The sequence below is a fragment of the Balaenoptera musculus genome, chromosome 2 (assembly GCF_009873245.2).
Source record: "Balaenoptera musculus isolate JJ_BM4_2016_0621 chromosome 2, mBalMus1.pri.v3, whole genome shotgun sequence".
NCBI classification, from domain to species: Eukaryota; Metazoa; Chordata; class Mammalia; order Artiodactyla; family Balaenopteridae; genus Balaenoptera; species Balaenoptera musculus.
This window is the reverse complement of record NC_045786.1, coordinates 173,311,103-173,337,672: the sequence shown is the minus strand read 5'-3', so window position 1 is coordinate 173,337,672 and position 26,570 is coordinate 173,311,103. Positions and strand designations below refer to the sequence as shown.

At 41.6% G+C, this 26,570-nt stretch overlaps 1 protein-coding gene across 4 annotated transcripts in view; it reads right to left on the bottom strand.

Moving 5' to 3' along the window:
* RCOR1 (REST corepressor 1) overlaps positions 1-26,570 on the bottom strand; it is a 113,907-nt gene that overhangs the window by 4,213 nt on the left and 83,124 nt on the right. For 2 of the 4 annotated variants that reach the window (XR_005018616.1, XM_036841871.1), the window contains exons 4-11: positions 17,210-17,262; positions 15,578-15,739; positions 14,464-14,582; positions 12,062-12,140; positions 8,329-8,523; positions 1,581-1,658; positions 1,299-1,356; positions 440-669 (exon numbers count right to left, since the gene is read on the bottom strand). Coding sequence is in view for 3 of the 4 variants with exons in the window: in XM_036841871.1 (XP_036697766.1) it covers positions 440-669; positions 1,299-1,356; positions 1,581-1,658; positions 8,329-8,523; positions 12,062-12,140; positions 14,464-14,582; positions 15,578-15,739; positions 17,210-17,262 (974 nt within the window). In the remaining variant the exon portion in view is untranslated. Of the gene's footprint in view, positions 1-439; positions 670-1,298; positions 1,357-1,580; positions 1,659-8,328; positions 8,524-12,061; positions 12,141-14,463; positions 14,583-15,577; positions 15,740-17,209; positions 17,263-26,570 lie in introns of those variants that run through there. The other 2 variants (XM_036841872.1, XM_036841873.1) reach the window with 2 other exon arrangements.

Genomic DNA, 26,570 nt, shown 5'->3' with positions numbered 1-26,570 from the left:
GCCCGCCCGGGGGCAAAGGGCAGCACAGGCAATACAAAAGAGGTAACTTCAGATCACTCCTGCCTCATTTGGGGAAGACTGATGAGAAAGTGATAAGCAAATTAACCCTTAAATTGCCATGTCAGTGAGCAAATGCAAATGTTTTAGGGCAAAGCTGTCATTGTATTTAAGGAAATATTGGTAATGTGGAATATTTTGTGGCCGGAGGAAACCAGGATGGAATTAAGAATTGGTCCAGAAATTAAAATGTGAATAATATACGTAGTGACCAAAAAGTGACTGAAGTCAACACATGTATTATGGCATTTACACGTAAAAGTCAAGTTACTGACTTAGCTGAAACCTAAAAGTATTTCTACAGCTGGAAAAGGTCATCAATGAAGAAACTAACTGGAGAACTGAGCATGAATCTGGCGGAGATCAACTGTTTCAGACTCACCTCGTCCTCCTCTTCAGGCATCTTGACAGAATTATCCGGGGACGTTACAGGTTTCTGGTTACTGGGACCATTGGTTTCTTCTTTCCCATGTTCTGCCTCCCATTCTTGTAAAACTTCATCTATGTTGAAGCGGCGTCGATAATTTACAAAAAAGTTTTTCACTTGTACCACTGATTTGTTCCCAATCACATCTGAGATTGCCTGAAAATCTCGGCCATATTTCCTGATGGCTAAGGATGTAAGAAAGCATTTTTTTCAACACGAGAAAAATATACACACACACGATTGAGACTTACCCCTTATCCAGATAAGGAAACATAGAGGCTTTCAACAGCAGGCGCTATCTTAGCGTACTATACCAATGGAAGAGAGTAGTATAGAGTCCAGTGTGGGTGACTGGCAGAGACACTCCGTGTGACCCTGTCACGCAGGGTCTGTACCTCCCTGTCATATGTCGCATGGTAACTGAAGTCACCCAGCAATTACCCTATGCCACGGACATCCTACACTGGCCTCTTCAGCGTCCCCAGGACTAGAACACCTCCAACCAAACAACCCCAACACGCGAGCTGTACTTCCTGACTACTCAGAACCCAATGAGGAGCTGCTGAAGTGAAATACACCTTTAAACACGGAGGCGTCCAGATTAATTTTTACATCTTGTGAGACATGGGAAAGGAAAAAAGTAAAGCCCAAAGAGAATGTGGTAATTTAGCTAAAATGATGCCCGCTAGAAGGACGTAATCCTCCAAGAATTTGTTTCAACATGAATGATGTGCTGGGAGCAGGATGGGGTCTAATTTTTTCCTGAAAGCGACTGCTGTTCCTAACCCTTTATTTTATAAGAACTTCCTCCTACCTTGCACGGCGAGCAGCTGCTCCTCTGTGGTCCAGCGCGCGTTGCATTTCTGAATGACCTGGGTACCCAAAGGAGCCCTGTTAGCATACTACCTTCAGAGATGGGTATGCCCTTATAAGCATTAATGAATCTTTTTCTCGTGTCAGAATTTTAACATCAACTAGGCTTATAAAATTATGTCTACACCTTTCCTTCTAAGAGACGTGTACTGGAGACAGACAGTAAATTCTTAAACACATAAACTCAGGTGTGACTTCAAAGATGACAGTAACATAATCCTACCTCTGGAAGTCGATACGGTTCTATTCCACCATCAAGTTTTTCTTTCAGAGCACTGTTCGTCTGTTTAATATTCTGAATCTAAGGGAAAGAAGATTTTCATTTTAAAAATGAAACACTTTTATAAAGGTATGAAAAGAAAAGAGAACTGAGAAAGCTAAAAGAAACAAAAAACCAAGAGGAAAGAAGTTCCTGACCTGTAAGGTGGCCCAAATTTGAGGTGCCTATAGTATCCTTTGAGAGCAGCTAACTAAGTTCTTTAATTGACTTGCTTAGGGCACCGGACACGAGACAACCAAGACGGAATGGATGGTGGTAAAGAGGTGCCTGCGCACACAATCCTAATGCACCAGCTCGGAACAGGCGACCTGGGCCGCAGAATGCACAACAGCGGTCTGACACAGAAGACAAGGCCTGGGCTCCCGCCACACAGAGCTGAACTGAAGGAAGAGAGCAGGCAGAGTGAAGGCAGGAGAGCCTCGTGGCCCCAAGCACCGCACGGACGCTGCAAAGGGCAGAAGCCCCACCTGCAGACTTCTTTAACGGGGAGGAGAAAAGAAAGCAGTATGTCAGTTTTCCACAAGTCTAATTCTGAGCAACAGTAACTTCATTTTCTCACAAATTATCTTTCCCACATTCTTGCTTTGATTCAGTGGACCTTTCACTGTCCTTGCCTAATCAAAAGAAAGACACAAACAATAAATACAAGCCACTCAGTCACTCCACGGCTGCTCTTTAGTTCTGCATGCGCTCCTGAACAAGCGGGGTCACAGGAGGGGGCCCTTCTCTCTCAACACTAAGCACAGGGGCATTTCTGTGCCTAGCACTAGGGGAACTCTGGCCCTATCATTTTTCACTCTTGAATAATCACTTGAGGAAATAAGAAAGCAAGCAGAGGAACAGGTTCGTTTTCCCAAGTAAAACATCAAAAACATTCATGAGTAGAAGGTGCCCTTGAAAGCAGAAATCTTATTAGGGCAACGGAAGAAAAGCAGAAATTTCAGAGATAGGGAAGGGGTGGGAGACGAGTGGAGATGGTGGTTCACTTTTTAGTAAATCTCTCTCTTCTTTAAAGAAAACTTTTTATACTTATACAATTTTTAAAAACCCCACTTTCGACGACTTACATTTCATAGATTTCCAGTTTCACAGATCCTTTCCTCCTTTGTTTTACTTCTTCTAAAAGGCTTAAGGGGTCGGGGGGGTGGTACAGAAAAAATTTTCCACGCTATGGGACCAGTGGGCAAGTAAATAAGGCCGGCACTTGTAAGGACCAGAAACTGACCCTGTCTGCCCTTACCAAGGGCCTCAAAGTCTGCCAGAAATACAGTCCACTCCAAATCTTTTGTAACGATGCCACATCAGAACATAAAAACAACTGAAAAGAAAAATACCGGAAACATGCACAAAATTCACTCTACAGTAAAACCAAAAACCAGGACCTTGCTTTACTGAAATTTGTTTTAGTTTATTTTGAAAAGGTACAAATCAGAAGAAAATACTTGAAATTTACTCACAGTAAGTAATTCCAAGCTCTCAGACCGGCATAAGCTGACAGAACTCTCTCTGATAATGAAAATATTCTAAACTTGGGCTGCCCGATATGGCGGCCACCTGCCACCGCTGCTACTAAGCACCTGAAAAGTGGCTTATCCAACCGAGGAGTCACATTTTTAATTTTTCCAATTTTAATTAATCCGAACTAAAATCTAAAGACCGCACGTGGCTACCACACTGAACAGCACAATCTTAGACTCTTCTCAGAGCTCACAGTTACCAACAGCCCACAAAATACCCACAAAATACTGCAAGGCACTCAGATTATGTTCCCTGAATTCCGAAAACTAGGCCTAGAAACTTCTGACAGGGAATGAGCAAATTCTCAAAAGTCAGGGGTCTAGACATAACTGAGCTTCATAATTATTAATCATGGTAAACCTTGTTTCATTTATAGCAGGGGTTGGAAAACTATGATCTACATACCAAATCCAGCCTACTGGCTATTTTTATAAATAAAGTTTTATTAGAACACACACACACAAAAGTCAGGGGTACAGACTACTACATGTCCCCCCCACCCCATCCCCTCCCCCCGGCATTCCAGTTACTCTATTCCTTCTAGCTAGTTATTTATATATATACGTTACAAAGCTGGGCATGTGTGTGTGTGTGTGTGTGCAAGTGTGTATCGCATTGTGATTAAGTAACATGCATTTTCCAAGGAGACCAACCTGTTTAACACATGCATTTTCCCTCTAAAATCAATGGATAAAGAAGCATAGAGATTAAATGAGCGGCTACAAGGCAAAACATCCACAAGTCCTGAACTAAAAGTTAGCTCTATATTCTCATTTACCTACATGTCTGCTCCTAATCATTTTCCAAATTAGCAGTGTCCAGAGTTTACTAATCAGAGTAAGAATAGGGATTACTTGCCAGCGTCATGCCAATCGGAAAGGAAGCCACAGTGGCAACAAGCTGGATAAGAAACAGGATACAAAAAGTAACCAGCATTTAAAGAAAAAACAAAAAAATCAGTTGACTTGGCCTGGTGCCTTACCTAGAGCTCCTGGCTGGACACAACTTTCTTTTTTCTATTTTATTGGGTATTTAGTGATTCTTCTCTAAGGTCAGACCATTTCATTCTCTCCACCCGGAAAGACCTGATGCAACCAGCAGTGTCTGCTGGCTAACCTGACAGCCGTTCCCAGCCCCCTTCTCACTTGTATCTTTGACAGCGGCTGACGATTGCCTCAGCGCTAGGAGGAGCCGGGCTGCAAAGCCCTGCCACACAGAAAGTCCAGGAGGTTCTGGGAAGGCAAAAGCTTTTCCTCCACCCCCTCTTCTTACTGCCCTGAATGCAGACACGAAGGTGACAAAATGGCTTCTGCAGCTTCCAGTGTGAGGCAACAAGCAAGATGAAAAGCCTAAAAGCTAAGAATGGTGGAGCAGGAGAATCTGAAAGAACCTGGGTCCCCGAGAGCACCACTGAACAGAGGAACGAACGCCAGCAATCTTGGATGTTGGAATTTCTTGCTATTTGATAAAAATAAATCCTTCGCTGTCTGAGCTGCTGTTAGTCAGGTTTCCTGTCCTCATCGGATGACTGTTTCCCTGACACACAACCAGACACGGGGGCATCCAGGATAAAATGCCCACTGTGTGACTGACCGCCACGTGCATCTCAAGTGCAGCTGGCAGAAGTCCTGAAGGTTGTGGAAAGTAAACAACTGACCTCACCTCTTAGTAAGTCAGCCTCTGAGCCCTCTCTCTTCGACAATGTCAACTCTGAGCAGCTACCTTCAAATAAAAATTCCTGCTCTTGACCCTGGCTCTGAAAGCCAAAGATTCTTCATCTATCATACTACAAAGTCAGTAACACCTCTGTAGAAGAGAGGGTCTCTTTCCTTCTTCGACATATTGACACCGAACAGCAAGCGTCAGGAACTCACTCAGCAGAGGGGACTGAGGCGCCTCGGAGATGAAGGTGAAATGCACAGAGGAGCTCCCAGCCCCAGCCCCAGAGCTCTCCCAGCGCAGATGCAGCTTACTGTGACGCCCTCACACATCCTGTAAGATCAGGCAGGCAAGGATTCATCTCCTCATTTGAAAAGAGGCCCAGGAAGACTAAGTGATTCTCCTAAGATTAGAATGCAGCTGTGGCAGCCGCAAGCCCGCAACTCCGAGGGGCGCGCCAGGTCCTGGTCTGTGCGGCCTCCTTCACCAGGGGACAGCCGGGGCCACAGACCCCACCCTTCTCTTCTCAGCCCTGCCAAGGCAGCCATCAAGATCGACAAACCAAAGGCAGCAAGAACTAAAAGTGAACCACCAGTCCATAATTCATCTTGAGTTTGGGGTCGGGGGGAGGTGACTAACGGAAGGGCGGCACTGAGCTGCTTGGCTAACTTTTGGGTTTGACTTTTACGCAGAATCAGACGAAAAAACAAGGAGGAGCCATTTCTCACACGAAGCACAAATAATCAGGAAAGGATGCATTTTAAAAACAATATTCTTTACAAGAGCACCAAAAATGTACCAAACATATAGGAATAACACTAATAAAGGAAATACAAGACTTGTTCAGAGAGAATGACAAAATACCGGAAGAAACTGAACATCTATAGAAGTGCAGGGATATATCATATTCATGGATCATAAGATGTTAATTCTCTATACTGATCTATACATTCAACACAATCCCAATCAAAATTCTAGCAGAATTACTTTTCTGGAAATTGAGAAGGTGATTCTAAACTTTATATGGAAATACAAGGGCCAGGAATAGCCACGACCATCTTGGAGAACTTCTCCTACCACACATATCCATTCATAATCTATGTATTATTAAGACCATATAGTACTGGTGAAGAATGGACAAACAGAACTCCAAACCTGACCGATACACATAATGGACACCGGATTTAAGACAAAGGTCCCACAGCATTACAACAGGGAAAGCGTAGTCTTTTTTAATGAATAGTACTGGGTAAACTAGATATCCATATGAAAAAAAAAAAATTGACCCTACATGTAACAACATACAAACAAAAACACTGCCAGGTAGACTGAAGATCAAAATGTAAAAGGCAAAACAACACTTTTTTTTTTTTAATAAATTTATTTATTTATTTATTTATTTATTTATTTTTGGCTGTGTTGGGTCTTCGTTTCTGTGCGAGGGCTTTTCTCTAGTTGTGGCGAGTGGGGACCACTCTTCATCGCGGTGCACGGGCCTCTCACTGTCGCGTCCTCTCTTGTTGCGGAGCACAGGCTCCAGACACGCAGGCTCAGTAGCTGTGGCTCACGGGCCTAGTTGCTCCGCAGCATGTGGGATCTTCCCGGACCAGGGCTCGAACCCGTGTCCCCTGCATCGGCAGGCAGACTCTCAACCACTGCGCCACCAGGGAAGCCCCAAAACAACACTTTTAAGATAGTGTGTAAGAGTATCTTCATGACCTCAGGAAAGATTCTTAACAGAACTCAAAGAGCGCTAACCGTAAAAGACAAGAATGAGAAACTGAACTACTTTAAAACTAAGAATTTCTGTTCATCAAAAGATACCACTAAGAGGGCTTCCCTGGTGGTGCAGTGGTTAGGAATCCACCTGCCAATGCAGGGGACGAAGGTTCGAGTCCTGGTCTGGGAAGATCCCACATGCCGCGAAGAAGCTAAGCCCGTGAGGCACAACTACTGAGCCTGCGTGTCTGGAGCCAAAACTACCGCGCCTGCACGCCTAGAGCCCGTGCTCTGCAACAAAGACAAGCCACCGCAATGACAAGCCCGCGCACCGCAACAAAGAGTAGCCCCCGCTCACCGCAACTAGAGAAAGCCCACGCGCAGCAACGAAGACCCAACGCAGCCATAAATAAATAAATAAATGATAGATAGATAGATACCACTAAGAGCGTGAAAAAGAAGTCCTCAGAATGGGAAACAGGAGACAATTCCCCCGCCACCCCCATAATTCCACAATGTGGTCACAACAGCATGGTGGAGGGGAGGGTGCCACTGGCATCCAGTGGGTCGAGGCCAGAGATGCTGCTAAACACCCTACAAGGGGCAGAACAACCCCCAGAACACAGAAACTATCCAGCCCAAAACGTCAACAGCGCTACAACTAGGAAATCCTGACGTGGTGCAACCAAAACTCACGTAAAGTGACACGACCACTTTGGGAAACTGTCTGCCATTGTTTTCTAATGTTGGACATATGCACACTCGATAACCCAGCAACTGCACTCTTAGGTGTTATCTCCAACAAAGATGCACACACAACACACCAAGAGGCACATAAAACAACGTTCCTATCAGTATCACGTGTAAGAGTCAAAAACGGGAAACAACCCAAATGTCCACTCAAAGTAAAATGGATCACTTGTTGGGTATTCATACAGCAATGAGAAAGAACTCAAGAAGTATGGCTCTCTATTACTTGGCTAGATCTCACGTGTTGAGTAAGAGCCAGACACAGACACACACACACACCTCTACTTTATCATTCTGTTTATATAAAATCCAAAAACAAGATGAAAATAACATATGGTTTTAAGTCAGAACGGCGGCCACCCACCGGGAGAGGGTGGGTGATGAACAGGGGGCATGCGTGAGGCTCCAGAGGCAACGACGCATTTCTCAAGGGGGAGAGACGGGCCGTGGAGGCGACGCTCCACGTCTTCGTCCCCGCAGGGTTACTCGGGTGTGCTCACCTATGAGAAGTCACTGAGATCTGTATCTATATCGGTATGTGTATCAAATTTCAGAGAATGGACTTGAGGGTCTGGGGAGGGGGTGGGGTGAGATGTGACAGGGTGAGAGAGTGGCATGGACATATATACACTACCAAACGTAAAACAGATAGCTAGTGGGAAGCAGCCGCATAGCACAGGGAGATCAGCTCGGTGCTTTGTGACCACCTAGAGGGGTGGGATAGGGAGGGTGGGAGGGAGACGCAAGATGGAGGGGATATGGGGACATATGTATATGTATAGCTGATTCACTTTGTTATAAAGCAGAAACTAACACACCATTGTAAGGCAATTATACTTCAATAAAGATGTTTAAAAAAAAAAAAATTTCAACTTCAGGGTTAATTTAAGGGAAAAAAATCAATGGGCCTAAGATCTTCTGTCCAATTCCTTAGAAACAAAATGCGCTTTTGAGATTTGGGGAAAGAGAACATCCGAGTGAGTGAGAAGTAAGAACACGTCTAAAGTGCAGTTAACTCTTCACCCAGGACGGGGCTCATGGGTACCTGTCGTTTGATTGACACCAGCTCCATGTCCAGTTGTCTCAGCACCGTGGTAGCAGCAGTGGCATTGGCAGAAACAGCCTCCACGTCTTCTTGAGAAAGAAACATTCCTTTCGGAGGTTTCCTTTTTGCTCTATTTTTAGCTTGTGTACTATGTTTTTCTTTTTTGATCTGAGGAATTGTCTCAGTAGGGGGCACCTACATGATACACATATTTGATAAATGAGAAACTAAGAAAATTAAAATGCCAAATGAACAGTAATAAGCAGATTTTCTTAACATGGCTCCAAACAATCTAAGACAAATACCATGCCATCTCATAATTACCATCTACAAGTTCTAATACATAGCTAACAGACAAAACCATTGGCTATTGAACTTTGGCTAAATAAACACTTCAAAGTGGACTCCATTTCCTTCCTATACAGATACATCCTTATTCTATAAACCTCTGACAAGAAGCATTCCCAGCTTCCTGCAGGAACACAGGAAGAAAAAGTAACCTGTATTCCCTTCTGGTGAGCTTTGTATTTATGAATAAGGAGTTATTTTATCCAAACAGTCCCTAGCAATTGTAGATGGACATACGGCCACAGAAAGAAAAAAGAAAAAAAGAAAAAAAGAAAAAAAATGATTCAGCACATGTGTAAGGATCCACTTAAATTCTTTAAATCTTTATAGATGGTTATAAAAATAAAAACTTCAATATGAAACTTGTTTATACACCTTTTCGGGTTTTTTTTTTTTAGATGACACAACTTTTAGGGCAACTGTGTAACTTCCTTCAAAAACTATATGCTGTCATTTAAAAATGGATGACTGCTGCTTATTTTTTTAAATGCTTTCTCTAAAACCAAAACCTTTGGAAATGAAATGCACTAATATCTTGGCAAGGAAAGGATAACATCCTAGTGGTAACCATTTTAAGAACAAGAAGTTTTGGTTAACTGTTTATAATTTCATCTTGTTAGTGTATTAACATTGGCTGGTAAAGCTGAAAATACATTCAGCTTTTTGCTTCATATTTTAAAAGACTGAGATAAAAAGGCAATGCAAACCATGATGGTAGCAATAAGCTCTCGAACAAGTGGTAATAAACAACACATAAAAATATAAGTAGACAATAAACTATGTTCTGCAATAGCACTATGCTATTCAGTAAAGATCACCTATTGACCATGTGTCTGTTTTAATAACATTTTAGTAGGTAAAGAAACTGAGATTTAACCATTTTTCTTTTTAAATTAGAAACTGCTATATAAATAACAATTACAGAAATTAATATAAAACCAAGCCTCTTTCATTTAAAATGTTCCGTTGAAGAACCTAATAAATAACAATGCATCAAAACAAAGCTTACTAAAAATTGCAAGTACAATTTGATTTCCCAAGCAATGTAATTTAGCTAATCCTTAAAATGATCTTGTTATTTGGGCACTCATATAAATCACTGGTAAGAGTGCTATCCAGAAAGAATTACCAGTTTCCTATTTGATAATATATACCATACCAAAAGAAGCCTTAAGAATATATCTAGAACACTTTGACTCAATAATTCAACTTCCAGAAATTAATTCTAATGGAAAAAATTAAGTGCACAAATATGTAGTCATGAGATCGGCATTTCAGCATTACTTACAGGGAAAAAGACTGTAAAAACCCGTATAAGATTAATTAACTCAATTATAAAAGATCTGTAATGATGGAATAACATACAGCTATGCATACAAATATATCTGACATAAAAATATGTTCAAGGTTCAGTATTGACGTTCCTCAAGAAACTAAAAATAGAGTTGCCATAAGATCCAGCAATCCCACTCCTGGGCATATATCTGGACAAAACTATAATTCGAAAAGATACAGGCAGTACCCCTATGTTCACAGCAGCACTATTTACAATAGCCAAGACATGGAAACAACTTGAATGTCCACTGACAGATGAATGGATAAAGAAGATGCGGTACATATATAAAATGGAATATTACTCAGCCATAAAAAAGAATGAAATAATGCCATCTGCAGCTACATGGATGGACCTAGAGATTATCATACTAAGTGAAGTAAGTCAGAAAGAGAAAGACAAATACCATGTGATACCACTTACATGTGGAATCTAAAATAGAACACAAATGAACTTATCTACAAAACAGAAACAGACTCAGACACAGAGATCAGACTTGTGGTTGCCAAGGGGGAGGGGGGTGGGGGAGGGATGCACTGGGAGTTTGGGATTAGCAGACACAAACTATTATATACAGAATGGATACACAACAAGGTCCTCCTGTACAGCACAGGGAACTACATTCAATATCCTGTGATAAGGCATCATGGAAAAGAAGATACACATAAAACTGAATCACTCTGCCGTACACCAGAAACTAACACAACATTGTAAATCAACTGTACTTCAACTAAAAAACAATGTTCAAACCGCGGTGGGGTGGGGATGGTGGTGTGCTGAATTGGGTGACTGGGATTGACATGTATACACTGCTGTGTATAAAATTGATGCCTGATTAAAAAAAAAAATGTTCAAGGCAGAGTAAATTTAAAAGGTTATAAAATTATATATTAAGATCCGATTTTATATTTTTTAAGCATCCAGATTCAGAATTATGTATAGGCATATATATTTTACAGAGGAGGTCGTCTGGAAAGAGTCACCAAAATGTTAATAGTGATTGTCGGTGATGAAATGATAAATCATTTTCATCGTTCCCTTTTGTTTAGCTGTATTTCCTACATGTCTATAAAATCATACATTATTGGTGTAATTTTAAAGTTTAGGTATGTCTAGACCCTTTCGTTTTTCTCATACTTTAGTACCTTTTGAGATAGAAAACCTTTTCAGATTTTACTGAAACTACAGACTCTGTCTTTAGAAAAACACTATGTGAACACATGTAAAAGTCATGCCCACGCTAGGATTCCATACTCCACCCTGAATGAGGGGCTGACGGGCACCAATGGGCTGAGGCCCTCTTTCCTCAGCTGTGGTGGTGGCACCCATCAGGGACCTGCTGCAGGCAGCTGTGTACCGTGGGGGTCCCCAACTAGGCCACAGAGCCCTGGTCTCCCCGGAGGGCCCTCGGGGACCCCACATATGCTTTATTCAATTTTTATGAATGGGCAAAATAATGCAAGACTCTAACCACCATTTCAAAAGGCTAAGACCGTCCAGACACCCCACTGTTCTCAGTGGACAGTTTACAGTAAGTAAATGTTATAGATATACCCCCCAAAAGTCATGTATAATTGTAGGGATCTGTAGACCTCTTGGATCCAGAGACTATAAACCTCTGGCGTAATGATTTTTAAAACGTGAGAGATTAAAGCTTCACCATGACCCAGAGGGTGCAGGCCCCGGGCAGATGCAGAAGGAAGGAGGCCACCGGAGCCGAGAGGAGGAGCCGAGCTCGAGCCTGGTCCTCACGAGGCCCCTTTCCAGCGTGCTGAGCGAACGGCCCAGGAGAGAAGGCGGTGAGAACTGTCACCCTACATAAAACCTTTCCTCGTTGATGCCATTTTTTCCTTTAAGGCTTCCTTTCTCATATCTCTTGGCAAACAAAATTCTAAGTTCTACAAAGCAAAGTTAGTATTGTTTAAACAGCTATACCATGATGCCTTGTACACAGCACTTAACGTATTAAGTAGAATGAGAAAAAGGAACGTTTTACTTATGAAACTGGTCATGAAATTTATTTGCCTTAACAGTACTGGGGGAAAAAAATACCTCCTTTTTGCTTTCCTTGTTTGGATCAATCTCAATGTCAATGGGGTTATTTCCATTTGTTTCTTCCAGCTCATCCTCACTGGAAGACAAAAACAAGTTACTGAAAGATTATTTTGTACTAATTCTATTTAATACACAAATTTAAGCAATATATTGATTTAAATGAGAGATGTAATACAAAATTAGTATATGTTTTCAGAATGCTGAGATAAATACATTTTTACAATTCAAATAAAATACCAACTCCATAGTTCTTTTAGTCTAAATGATTAAAAAAGCTATTAAAATGGGTTTCTAACTCCCAAACCAGACCTAGAACATTGTCGCTTTATTATTTGTAAAGTGTTTTCTCTCAACTAAAAATGTCAAATTTAAGACATTTACTTTAATTCTCCATAAGTATCTAATGGAGGACCAGGACATGATCATTAGATATAGCTGAGAAATTATTCAGGAATAAAGCCTATTGTATTGGGAATAAATTTACCAACAAGTAAAAATCCATGTTCAAGTCCCACCTGCCTTCTCACAACTACACAAGTCTGAGAATGGAAGAGGCTTTTTGGTGGCTCGAATAACTGGTATTTTAAGTTAATTTTAAAAAGAACGCTCACGTTGATATGGTGCATGCTTTTGTTTATATCCTTCCATGCAGTATTTCTTACTTAAAAAAAAAAAAAAAGCTCTGTGGTAGGCCTTTTGCTTAAAAAAAAAGTGAAAGCGAAGGCTCACAGAAGCCAGGCAGCCCGCCCCAGTCTGCCTGCAGCTAAAGCCAGCTGAGCAGTGGTGGCAGCAGAACACTCAGGGTTTCAAATGTCAACACCCGCTTTGTCTCAGGAACCCAGCCCAGGTGACGCACCCACTGTGCTCTCCTTCTCCCCCAACCCACCCCCAAGGCCCACAGTGGTTAAGAAGTTCTGGCTGAGGAAAGCATGTCTGAGAGGAGAAAGAGCCGGGGGTGGAGGGAATTTTCCCAGGCCCTGTCGTTCCTTTCACAGGCAGGTCCCGGTAGAAAGACAACAATCTCTCGGGTGCTTCTGCCGTGGCCGGGGTGCCCCTCCTCTGTTTGCATCCTGACGGTGTGAAGGTGCACCGGGAAGGTAGGAGCACCCTTGGGCAGATGCAAAGTGAGAACAATGCCCTTATCGCTTCATCCTCAAGGATAACAAATCCCAATCTTCTTTTTTTTAATTCTGATTTCAGCTTAGTAAACCGCACTTGTTTGTAGTAACAGACTTAGTTTATAAACAGTAAACTAGACCTAACGTATAAAGGAAACAAGAAATTTTAATCAAAAATTGCTATAACACTAAAAACAAATTCAGTAGAGTTTGCTACTTTTCTTTGGTTACAAAGAGTACTGATCCATAAATAGACCCACTAGTTATGTATGTTGCAAACTAAAAAATATGCAGATGTGTCAAGGTCAACAATTTTATAGAATCTTATGGTTGGAAAGAGCTTTGCAGGTGTCTCCAAAAGTGATAATTCTCAATCTGTCCCCACAGGTTATTCTTTTTCATTTGAAATCGTAAGATACTCTCCTAAGACAGGGCCACAGAGATCATATAGTTTATACTCCTTCATTTTATTTTGTATTGTTAATTTATAAAAATAATATATTATAGAAAATATAATTTTTAAAAGCCACCTATATTCCCACTACCATAATACCCACTATGTTTGTGCCCTGCCTTCTAGACTTGAAGCATCTTCATTTTAGAGCTGAGGAGACAGAGGCGTGGAAAGGAGTGCATTGACCCAACCCGCCTGTGAGACCATCAGCAGACCCTTCAGTTGAGACCAGAACCCACTTCTGCGGGTGAGCAAAGGCCGCTTCCATGACTCTGCTGTATGTAAGGCTGAGGGCGTGATGGTTAAGGTGCGTCCTATGCACTAAGCTGTCCTTAAAACTAACCTCCTTATTAAGAAGTCATAAAATGTTCCCCTCTCTCTCACTCACATACACAAAACGGATGGTCAAAAAAGGGAAGAAGGAAATCTAAACTGTAGATTTTAACATACCAAGCATAAAAACGTCAGCTGAATCCTGCAGAAGCACACCAAGTAAATTTCAACATAAGAAGTAAGAGATTCCTTTTTACTAAAAGAAGACACCCTTAAGGGGCACACAAAGGAATGTGTTGGAAAGGTCACTCATTCAGAACAAAGTGTGCTGACTGCAGAGTGGTGAGAAAAGACACCTCTAGAAGGTAGCACTCATGCATTAACACAGCTCACGAGCATGGAGCTGAAGAATATTGTGTACCTTCTGGTTCCACCAGGAAGGAACTGGGGGAAATCCGGTCCCTCTACCTTTCCTCTGTGTACCCACCAGCTCTTAGAAATGCCGGTGCAAAGATCTCCGAAGGGCTGAGACGCCACCCCGCGTGCGTACTGACCTTTCCTCCCGCTCCCGCTTCTGTTTCCGAGCGTGGCGATCCATCACGCTGGTCTTAGTCCTCGTCTTCTTCCAGGAGTAGTAAAATTTCACCAGACTTGCTATAGATTTATCAGGAAGCTAAACGCAAAAAATGAGTTGGTTTAGATTTAAAGCTAATCTTTAAAAATCAAATGTGTGTAGATATATTTCGTAAGGATCACTCTCACGTATTCAGAAATGTCCTAAGTCACAGCCATTTTTCTCTGAATTCACAAAAGAACTCTCGTCGATACATTTTCAAATTACTGAAGTTTGACTGTAAGTGAAACTTAGCCCATGAAAGACTGCAGTCAGCTTAAGATGAATCAGAGTTTTCACACGACTACAGCTTCTAACATAACTTCTAGGTTATTTTTTAAAAATTCATTTTAGCTCTAATGTAACTGTCAGTAAGCTTTCACAATAGGAGCCCACCAAATACCTTTCTGGAAGTGACAGGTCGGCAAAACTCCCCAGGGAGACCGGGGCCCCATGATGTTTGGCCTCACCCACCATCAGAGACCCTTTCTATCAGAACACTCTGGGGGGACTTCCCTGGTGGCACAGTGGTTAAGAATCCACCTGCCAATGCAGGGCACATGGGTTCGAGCCCTGGTCCAGGAAGATCCCACATGCCGCGGAGCAACTAAGCCCGTGCACTGCAACTACTGAGCCCACGCGCTGCAACTACTGAAGCCCGCGCTCCACAACAAGAGAAGCCACTGCAAAATGAGAAGCCCGCGCACTGCAACGAAGAGTAGCCCCTGCTCGCCGCAACTAGAGAAAGCCCGCGCGCAGCAATGAAGACCCAATGAAGCCAAAAAAAAAAAAAACAAAGAACACTCTGGGTCGTCCCGACAAGAAAGCTGGGGTGGGGTGGGGGTGGCTGAGGCACAACTATTAAGCTGGGAGGTGCTGGGGGATATTTCGCTCTTGTAGTGTGAAGCCTCTCACCCACCCAGCAGCTTGCAGTGAGCCGCTTTATTAATAACGGGAACACTCGTGCTCGAGGATGACAGCCCTACCCCTCAGGTACACTGCAGGGCGGGGGGGGTGGGGGGGCGGGCACACAGTGAACGGTCTCACCTACTCACCATTTGTTGGATTCTATGAAAAGTTTTCCCGTGAAAACTAAAGGCTTGCTCAAATAAGACTTTATCTTCCACAGTCCACTCATCTGGGAAGGGGGTAAAGTTGGGCAAATCAGCCAATGATTTTTCAATATTATGCTTATGCCAAAAGAGCATCCCAAGAGCCTAGAAAAACAGTATCAGTGAAATTTTTAGACCAACAACATGACTGACATGACTGAAACATTAAAGTGGAAATGAGGCTGGCACAAGAAGAGCAAGTATTTCTTCATACCCAGACAAATTCACAAATGCGAACTCACATGCACTGCTAAGTGGCAGACGCTGATCCGTGCCCTTTTGTACACTAACTCATTTGTCTCAAGCCCTATGAGATAAGTTCCGTTATTCTCAATTCTCAAGTTGGAATATGGAGGCCCTGAGAAACTCAGTAACTTGCCAATGGTCACAGCTAGTAAACAGCAGAAGCAGTGGGAGTCTGGAATCTGTGCTCGTACAGGGTCACACTCTAAAGCCACTGGATATGAAGGAGAAAGTAACTCAAAAAGCACACAATTGTTTGTTATCCTTTTGCCAAAAAATTTCAAATATAAAGAGTTTTTTCCAGCTCAGAAAGGAAAAAAAATACAAATGGGTAAGGAACAAATTAGAAACAAGAGAATTCAGGAATACTTTCCAAAGAAAACTCCCTGTATGTCAATTTTAAAGTGGAAATGATCATACTTTTGAAGACCAAAATCCTTAAAAATTCATACAAGTGTAATCAGCAATCACCCAATAATAATTACACTTTCTAAATAGAAAAAAAATTGATTTTCTGAGCAGCTTTGTGAAGTTCCTAAGTAGGGTTTGGAGAAAGAGAAGCATACACTTCTTGCTTTGAAAGATTCTCAAACTACCTTATTGTAATTGGCTTCCCTGACAGTTCTACCAGGGTAGAATAACTAAAAGTAAGGCCAAGGCTAAAAGAAAGCGTCCAAGTCTATATAACCAAAATCAGTGGTATCCTCAGGCATTAGGGTAAATGAAAAATTTTGGTAATTTACAAGCTGTAAAATCTAGATCAATACAAAGGAAAGCACTAATCCAACTTAATGTGATTACCTAAAAGAATCGTCATTAGAAATAAAGCTGAAATAAGATATCATCACACTTTGGGAGAAAAATTAATCTTGTGGATTTCTCATTAATTGGCTCCAAACAATTTTTTAAAAACCTTAGTCAAATTTTACAATCAGAAAGTGATTCAAAGCAATTAATATTAAAACAGTTTTGAGTAGGTTTGAGTGTGACACCATGCGTCAGGAAAAAAACCATCACACAACCACAAGAATGATAAACAAATCACGTATTCAAATACGAAAGCGTTATGCCCAAGTATCCAGCACCTAAGAGCCACCGCTGCCCCAAACAGTGCAGACCGGCAGGAACACACACACGCTTTTCCAATCAAAGGGTCTTCTACCACTCATCTCAAGCAGTAAAAAAGGGGACCAGAGCCTTGTATAATACTGTTAGTGACTACACAAAAATGGCTAATGAGGAAACAACGCTACCCAACACATAGAACAAAACAAAATTAACAGGTCAGCTACAAACCCCATTTTTAACAACAGAAGAAAACCATGCCATTACCTGTTCCATGTTGTACCCATGCTTCTCTTTGGCAATGGCAATGTATTCATCCACTGAAAAACAAGACAAGAGGCCGGTGAACAAACTGAGGGACCGGGCACAGTCTGCGGGCACCAGAATTGATACTGATGTATATATATTTCAGGCCGGCCATGCACAAGCATAAAAACAAAGACTAGACAGGAACAAAATAGAGCTGTATAATATGATCTCATTATGGATCTTACATATATAAATCCCACAGAGAAATGGCTGAAAAAATACTCACAGTACTTATTTCTGGATGGTGAGATTATGATTCTGTTTTTGTTTTTTTTTTAAACAAGGTTCTACTTAAATTTTCTATGACAAATATTACTTTGGTACTTTGAAAAATAATTATTTAGAAATAAAAAGAAATATTAAATGGGGGTTTGCTTTTAAGTCTCAGCTGAGGTTGAAGAACAAGCAGCCCACTTTTATGTTAAAAAAAAATCTAAGAGATAAATTACATGCACCAACGCCTAGTATTTGCTCTCAAACTCGAAAACAAGGTGGCTAATGCCAGCTTTAAAGCACTAAGGAAACACCAAGGAAAACTAACAGACTCGAACTTCAGAAGCTGCCACCCCCAGTGACAAATCTACTTCCACTCTACACTTTCTAGTCTTTCTTCCAGAAAAATAAGAGACTACTAATCAATAGCACTTCTTTATTCATGTATGACTTTTCTTTATAAACTACAAAAATAATACAAGCTCAAAAAGGGAAAATCAAGTAGCACAGAATTGTATGAAACAAACACTAAATCCTATTAGCCCCTATTGCCCTTCCCTCAAAACTCACTCTCCAGGTGCAATGACCAAACTTAGAGTTGAGAAAATAGGCTGAGTGTTACAGCAGACACCTAATAAAGTCAGTGCTTCTAAGTTTCAGAATGCTATTCAATTCTATCACAACCATCCTTCCTAATTTTGGTGTAAATGACAACTAATTAGGAAAAAGAAATCAATTTTGAAAAAGAATTCAAACTCATTAGCATATATTCTAATATAAGGGGAAAATTTTTTCCACTGACAAGAGTCAATTTAATTCAAACAGTAACTACATATAGTGAGTGCATTTCAATATTAAGGCACTAATTTTCTATTTTCTTTTTTACATCTAAAATACTCACAAACTGACTGGTTACTCCACTCAGAAGAGAGTAAAATTCCAATTTACCTGAGAGTCAGTGAATGATAAAGGCCCTTGTTTGTCCCAAAAGGTGATTTTAATTTTTTTAAAATAGTCATTCATTCATTCATTCATTCATTCATTTATTTTGTTATGCCGGGTCTTAGGCACGTGGGCTCCTTAGTTGCAGCCGGTGGGTTCCTTAGTTGCTGCCGGTGTGCTCCTTAGTTGTGGCATGCAAACTCTTAGTTGCGGCATGCATGTGGGATCTAGTTCCCTGACCAGGGATTGAACCTGGACCCCCTGCATGGGGAGTGTGGAGTCTTAACCACTGCGCCACCAGGGAAGTCCCAAAACTGGTGATTTTTAAAATGGGGGCGGAAATATTCCAAAGTGTGTCCCTTGCTTTACTTCACAATAGGGTAGATTATGCCAAATAAGAGAAGAATGCTCAAAGGTTCTTCAAAAAAAGAAAAAAAGCCAACAAAAAGTAAGGCTGCAGAGCGGGCGGCTGTGCACCCCTGGCCGGAGAGGACTCTTCCGAGAGGCGCCTGGATGCTGCCAGTGGCACCCAGCGCCCGGGGCTGGACCGCAGGTCAGAGGACAAAGACCGGGTCATGAGATGTGTGCAAGTCAAGAACACGTGAGAGGAAGAGAGGAAAACAATGTACAGGGAACTGAGGGTCAACCCTGGAGGTCTGCTTTAAGGGCTCCTTCTTTTAATATTTAGTGAACAAACAATAAACGAACCTCAAACTTCTGCTATATAATCTCAACTCTGCGAGCATACAGGTTTCCAGACGCTGTTATTTACCTTAGCTGAGTATGGAATGTGTGATGTGTGCACACATTCAGTCATGTGATCACCAGTCAGTCACATGATCTTTAAGCAAATAACGCAGAGGCTGGACGCGATGCAGGAGGCGCTCGAGAGCCTGTCCTGCCGACAGCTCTCGCTCTCGGGGCAGAACCAGAATCTGCTACATCAGTAACAGGGTCCACTAAACCTGTCCCCATTGTCTCTTACCAGATTTACCTTAAAAATTACAAGGGAAACAAAAGCATTCTTTAGATGCTTTTTCTATCTTCATCTGTTCTTTTGTTTTAACACAAAAATTAGCTGGTGGTAGGGCCAGGAAAACAGACTAACACAGTGGATTCCAGCTGCTGCAGCTAAGGGTAAATGTAACATTTGCCACATTGTAAACAGCAAGGCGCTCTTATACGGTGGCTTTTCAAGTCACACATCTTTTAGGTTTTCTTGGAGACCATTCTGCGGACTCAAATCTAAAGCAAAGGAAGAACGCTATCATAGCTACTTAAGTAAAGTCACCTGGTATATCTACCAGGCGCCTTGAAGGTGCGATGAAATAAGTTAATATATGGGGAGCCTTGCAACTTGTAAAAGAATTACCATCTGATACCCACTAGCAAAAATACAATTTTTCATTCTTTTCATTGCTCAATGTCCAATAAAGGTTAGACAAACATTTGCTGAATGAATGCTGGGGGACCTGCGATATGTACAATGTCAACATTTTCGGTTCTTTTCCTAGCAAGTTGAAAGGCAGCACGTATCATTAAAAAGCCTACAGATAACAAATGCTGGAGAGGGTGTGGAGAAAAGGGGACCCTCCTACACTGCTGGTGGGAATGTAAACTGGTGCAGCCACTGTGGAAAACAGTATGGAGGTTCCTCAGAAAACTAAAAATAGAGCTACCGTATGATCCAGCAATCCCACTCCTGGGCATATATCTGGAAAAGATGCATGCACCCCAATGTTCACAGCAGCACTATTTACAATAGCCAGGACATGGGAACAACCCAAGTGCTCATCAACAGATGACTGGCTTAAGAAGATGGGGTGTATTTATACAATGGAGTATTATTCAGCCATAGAAAAGAATGAAACATTGCCATTTGCAGCAACATGGATGGACCTAGAGATTATCATACTAAGTGAAGTAAGTTGGACAGAGAAAGACCAATATCTGACATCACGTATACATGGAATCTAAAAAATAATACAAATCAATTTATATACAAAACAGACTCATGGTTATGGTTATTACCAAAGTGAAAGGGGGAGGGGCAGATAAATTAGGGGTATGGGAGTAACAGATCCAAACTACTATACATAAAACAGGCAACAAAGATTTACTGTACAGCACAGGGAACCATAGTCAATATCTTGTAATAACCTTGTAATGGAAAATAATCTAAAAAAATAGATATGTAAAAAACTGAATCACTTTGCTGTTCACCTGAAACTAACACAATATTGTAAATCAACTATACCTCAATTTAGAAAGAAAGGAAGGGAGGGAGGGGGAGAGGGAGAGAGAGAGAGAGAGAAAGGTAGGAAGGAAGGAAGGAAGGGAGGGAGGGAGAGAGAGAGAGCTAGAAAGGAGACAGAGAGAGAAAGAGGGAGAGAGAGAGGAAGAAAGAGAGAGAGAGAGAAAGAAAGAAAGAAAGAAAGAAAGAAAGAAAGAAAGAAAGAAAGAAAGAAAGAAAGAAAGAAGGAAGGAAGGAAGGAAGGAAGGAAGGAAAGAGAAAAGGAAGGAAGGAAGGAAGGAGGAAAGGCAGCACAGGTTAGGTATGGGGTAAGAAAGACTCAGGTCAAATCTTGGCTCTGTCTCTTGATAAAATGAGTTCACAGCTAGTGGTGCCTGACGCATAGTAAGCACCATATTTGAGACTGTGTTACCCTTAGCAACTTCCTAAACCCTCGTAGGAAGTTGCTCTCACCCGTAAAGCTGGGTTATCACCTGACTGAAAACTACACCACAGCAGCAACTCTTCCTCTCCCCTCCTCCTCACAGAATGTTTCGCACTAGAGTTAATTCAGAATACAGCCATTGGCACAAACAATGCTGCGGACAGGGCTTGTCTCTTACTACCTTCCCACCCTGTAGAGCCCCCAGCCCTCGTTCCCTTTCGTCATCAGAGGGCATGGCCACCCACCACAGTTTCTGGACTCCCAATGCCCTCCCCGCCACCTGCCTGACACAGCCTGCCAGGAACTATGGGTAGGTCATGAAGAAAATGGAAAGTGTACATTTTTCAAAACCTCCCGTGTGCTTTCCTTAAGCAAAAATGAGCTTTCAGCCTAAGAAAACAAAATCCACTCCCAACTGCCCTGTCTGTGGACAAAAGATGAAACAAGAAGGGAAGCAAGAGAAGTACAAGCTGCCTGAGACAAAGAAAGCCGGGGTCCATGGGGTCATTTCCAACACTTTCTTTTATCTGGCAACAATAATCTTGACTTTGCCTCTAGAAGATTGAAGGTTAACCAGAGTCCATCCCAATCTGGGGCGAGGAGCCACTCACTGCGGGCAGAGTCACTGAGTGAGCTGTGATCAGTACAGTCCAAGGTCCCTGGCCCGGGCATCTGCACCCACCAGCCTTCCCCAAGGCACATGGGACAGCACAGGCCAGAAGCACGTGTTTCTTGTGCAGCTTAGCTAACAGTCTAATCCGTCGTCAGCGGCAGAAGAATCAGACACAGAGTTAAGTGTACTCTGCTTTAAAAACAATTTTAAAAGAAATAATGCAATGTTTTTAAAAACTTGAAAATTCCTAAAGGAACCACCAGGGAGAACTGTCTCATCTTAAATTATGATGGATAAAGACACATGCACCACTCTGATCCTTTAAGAAGTACACAGACTATACAAACTGTGGCTTTTTTTGACAAGACCTTACCGTTATGGAAAGCATAGGTGAATGAATTATGTTTTGGGGGTAACATCACTTAAAGGTAGAAGGTGTGAGGGACTTCCCTGGTTGTGCAGTGGTTAAGAATCCGCCTGCCAATGCAAGGGACATGGGTTCAAGCCCTAGTCTGGGAAGATCCCACATGCCGCGGAGCAACTAAGCCCGCGAGCCACAACTACTGAGCCTGCGCTCTAGAGCCCACGAGCCACAACTACTGAGCCCGCACACCACACTACTGAAGCCCGCGTGCCTAGAGCCCGTGCTCCGCAACAAGAGAAGCCACCGCAATGAGAAGCCCGCGCACCTCAACAAAGAGTAGCCCCCGCTCGCTACAACTAGAGAAAGCCCGCGCGTAGCAATGAAGACCCAATAAGGCCATAAATAAATAAACAAATAAACGTATTTATTTTTAAAAAGGTAGAATGTGTGAGATTCATCAAAAAAATTTACAAAATTCGTAAAGCTTAGTCAAACATTTATTGAACTACCCTTACTATGTACTGAACACTGTACTAAATAGGCCAAAATACAAAAGAAAAATGATTTATTGCAGTAGCTTGAAACAACACGCAGGTGACAGAGGAGAACATAAATACATAAAGTAACAGTGTAGATGTAGGATAATGTGAGAATGCAAAATAATCAAGTCAATAGTGATGGTGATGATGATAAATGAAGAAAAGCTTCCTAAAGATTCAACAGCTATACTGACTAATAAGAGTCACTAGCATTTGAGAATTTACTATGTTCGGGCCACTGTTTTGAGCTCTTTACCAGGATTATCTTTTTAATCCTCTCCGATAATTCTATTATCACTCCCATTCACAAACGAAGAAACTGAGGCGCAGAGAAGTTAGATCATTTGGGCAGGGTCACACAGCTGGTAAGTAGCAGTGCTAGGACTCACGTACACCGAGTGTCTGGTCCCAGGACCCATGGCGTTAAACCTCCGTTCACTATCCCATCTCTCGAGTAAGGGAGACAGGGGGAAGGGCACGTCAGATAAGAACAGTCTCCACGGTAGAGAGAACTGAGCAAGGCACATCAACACGGTCTATTCAGTTTGAATGAAGTTAAGAAAATAGAACTGTGGTTAATGAAGGAAGGGACAGAAACTGAGGGTAACGGGCAAATGGCTGCCTCCTGCGAGGCTTCATTGGTTTCTATGCTCATCTTTTAACCCAATGACCTAAATGCTCCCAGTACCATTAGTAAGAGTCTCAAATTCAATTGCAAAAAGGGGAAGAATGCAGATGAAAACTGCCCCCTTAACCTTAACTCACCCTTCCCTCCCCCAGATACTGCAGCGATTCGGAATACCTTGTTTTCTTGCATAGTCTATGCAGAGCAAGAGGCTGACACCATAAGGCGTGCTGAGGACAAAGCTACAGCCTTAATACAGCTTTTAAAAATTTTTACCATCATAACATTTACAGTAGCTTTAGGTGCTGCAAAGGAAATACGGTACTAACTTCTCTCTCGTAACTCAAAATGAGCATGCTAAGTTTTCTTCAAGAATATGATAACAAATATCGTGGCACCTCTTTTTATTATTAAATAAGAAATGAGTTATCACTGTAACTCGCTGAGAATCAAAATGAGCTTAAATCATTTAGGTAGAGCAACTATGCCACCAGGTGGGCACAGACATTACTACAGCTAATATTTCAGTGATCCCTCTGAATATCTTGAGGTGGGGATAGAGGGCTTAAGAAATACGATAAGCCACAGAGTCTCAGCCAGAGCACAATGTAATGTAATGAACCAGTCCCTCCTAGTCAATAATGAAACACATCTTCTTCATGACAATGCTATTTCGTAATGTAGTTTTGTTACAATCCCACTCTATAGAATAAGCTCCTCCCACCCTCCAGCACCCCAGTAAATACTACAAAATCCAGCCCAGTCTCATAGACAATCTGATCAAGTGGAAATAAGAAATATGAATACTCTACTAAGCCATACACATTGAAATTCAGCTTCTGGCGTCCATTCCTACCTAATCCACCCAGAATCAACGTACACGACTCTGAACAAGTCCTACCCCTGCCTCTGTGGCACAGTTTCCTCATCACGTAAGAATGGATTGACCATTATGTCTTCCAGAGCTAACATTTTATGAGTAATTTTTAAAACATCTAAACGTTAAATTTAAACTTTTTTTGTGTGCTGCATTAAACATTTTTTCCAAGAAAAGGATAAGAGCATCCCTCCCCCTTTACTCTAGTATTCATACATTTGTGTATTCTCCAGAAAGGCATACGCAGAATCTCCCGTATTTTAAAAACTGATCATCACTAGAATGAATGACATATAGTTGTGACTAATCAAAACAATAACCACCTTTCTCCTTAAAGATGCCCAAAGTCTACGGTAAAGAGTAAGATCAACACAGTGACACACCATCCTCTTGCATCTCTTTCACACGAAGTCAACTTACTTGATGACTGAGTCCCTCACAGCAGGCAACTGTGCACTCAAAATAATCTTGTTTGCTCTCCTGTGCTTTGCTTTGTGCACATGAGCTGAAGGAAGGAACCATGCTCACAACAAGGTCTGCATCTCCCTCAATTAAGGCAACATTCCCTGACATTAAAAGAGGGGGAAAAAAAGACTAACACTTGTTTCACCTATAACCTCACAGCAGACTCCAGTGGAAAGAGCCCTGGACCATGAGTCAAAGTCCTTAGTTTCCATCAGGAACTTGCAGGCTAAGCCCATTTCATCACTTGTAAAATAATAAGTATTCTATAAATACTTTGTATAAAAATACACATGTATAAATATATATACACATATAAATGCTTTGTATACTTTGTATAAAAATAAAAAATAGAAAAGTTGAAATATACAAATGAAAAGTATTAAAATTAATTCCTTCATAAACATTTGTGAGATTCAACCAGAAGGAAGGGATGCAGCAGTTTACAACCACAGAATTAGTTTAGCAAGAGAACCTGCCCAGTCCTTGAACTCCATCCATCAGAGCTGTGCTCCAATTCAACAGTTCCTAATCCTGTCTGCTAAGAATCATTTGACAAACGTCTTTAAAATACTGACTCTTGGGCTCCACCCTGTTTTGTAAATGTATGTGTATACGCATGTATGTGTGTTCATGTTTATGTCTGTATATATGTGTGCGCATGGATGTGTACATATACTTTATGCATAGAGTTTTTAGTAAAGTATGATGTGCGTAGAGAGGAGCACTTATATAAGGGTACAGCGAGGTGAATTCTCAGAAAATGAATACACTCAGATCACAGAAAGAATCTAACACATTCTTGATGTTTTTGGTTTGTTTTTACAATGCTCCCAGGTGATTATGATGGGCCAGTTTTGAGAGTCAATGAATTAGAGCATAAAGTTAATGTGTAAAGACCATTCCCTATTTTAATGTGATAAAAACCATCTCAATGAACAAAATTTTAAGGTTTTGGCATTTAAAAGAATACGACAATATCAGAACCACAGAAATGAGAAGAAATGTTCCTGCTATATAAAATGAGGTTTTTGAATTTGTGAGTTGTGAATTTCAATCATGCAAAAAAAACCCTCCTGCTTGTGGGGTTCTGAGCAGGGGAGGGAGGAGGTTGTCAGAAGAAGGGTTTAAAAGTCTGCAAATCCTAGTGACTCCTTATAACTTGTATACAAACCTCACTTCATAGGGACATTTGTCCTTTAACCCTGCCTCTTCCAAACTCTATATACAACGCTCCTCCCTCCAGTACAATCCATCTGTATACAAGACCCTGGAAAGAGGGGTCCTAAAAGAGACTCAAGTGGCCAAGGGAAACTCAGAGGGAGGCTAGGTTACAGGAAGGTGACAAAAGGCTCTGCCCACCACAAACTTTAGACAAGTCCCTTCTCTGTGGGCCTGGTTTCTTCAGCTCTAAAAACAAAAGCTAGACTGCACAGTGGGATAGTGAGATCATGGGGGGCATGTCTGTTGGGAGGCAGCAGGTATTCCCACTGCCTATGCTTGAATCTTGTGGGGGAGGGGGAGCTTCTTTACCCACTAAAGAAATCTAAGCTTTCAAAGTAGGTTGCAGAAGAGTGATATTTTATAATAAACTAATCTGTTTTACATTTAATTATTCCCCACTGATTCAATACATCTTTTAGGCCTACTGTGTGCCCGGTACTGCTTATATATCCATGATTAAAAAAAGAGAGTCTCTGCCTTCATAGAATTCACAGTCTGGCCAGAGAGAGAAATAATTACACAAGTAATTAATTCCAATTGTCATAAGTGTCAGAGAAAAAGAACTATGAATGCACTTAACTGGGAAACCTGATCTGCAGAACCCAGGATGGCTTTCTTTTCCGCTGGAAAAGGACATTATAAATTCCTGCTTACTCATATATTATTTATAGTAGGGAAAAAATTGAAAACATATAAATGTCCAAGAATAGGGACATGGTTAAGTAAATTAAGCTATTTGATGGGATATTATTCAGGACCAAACCTCAGTGTAACTTTTAATC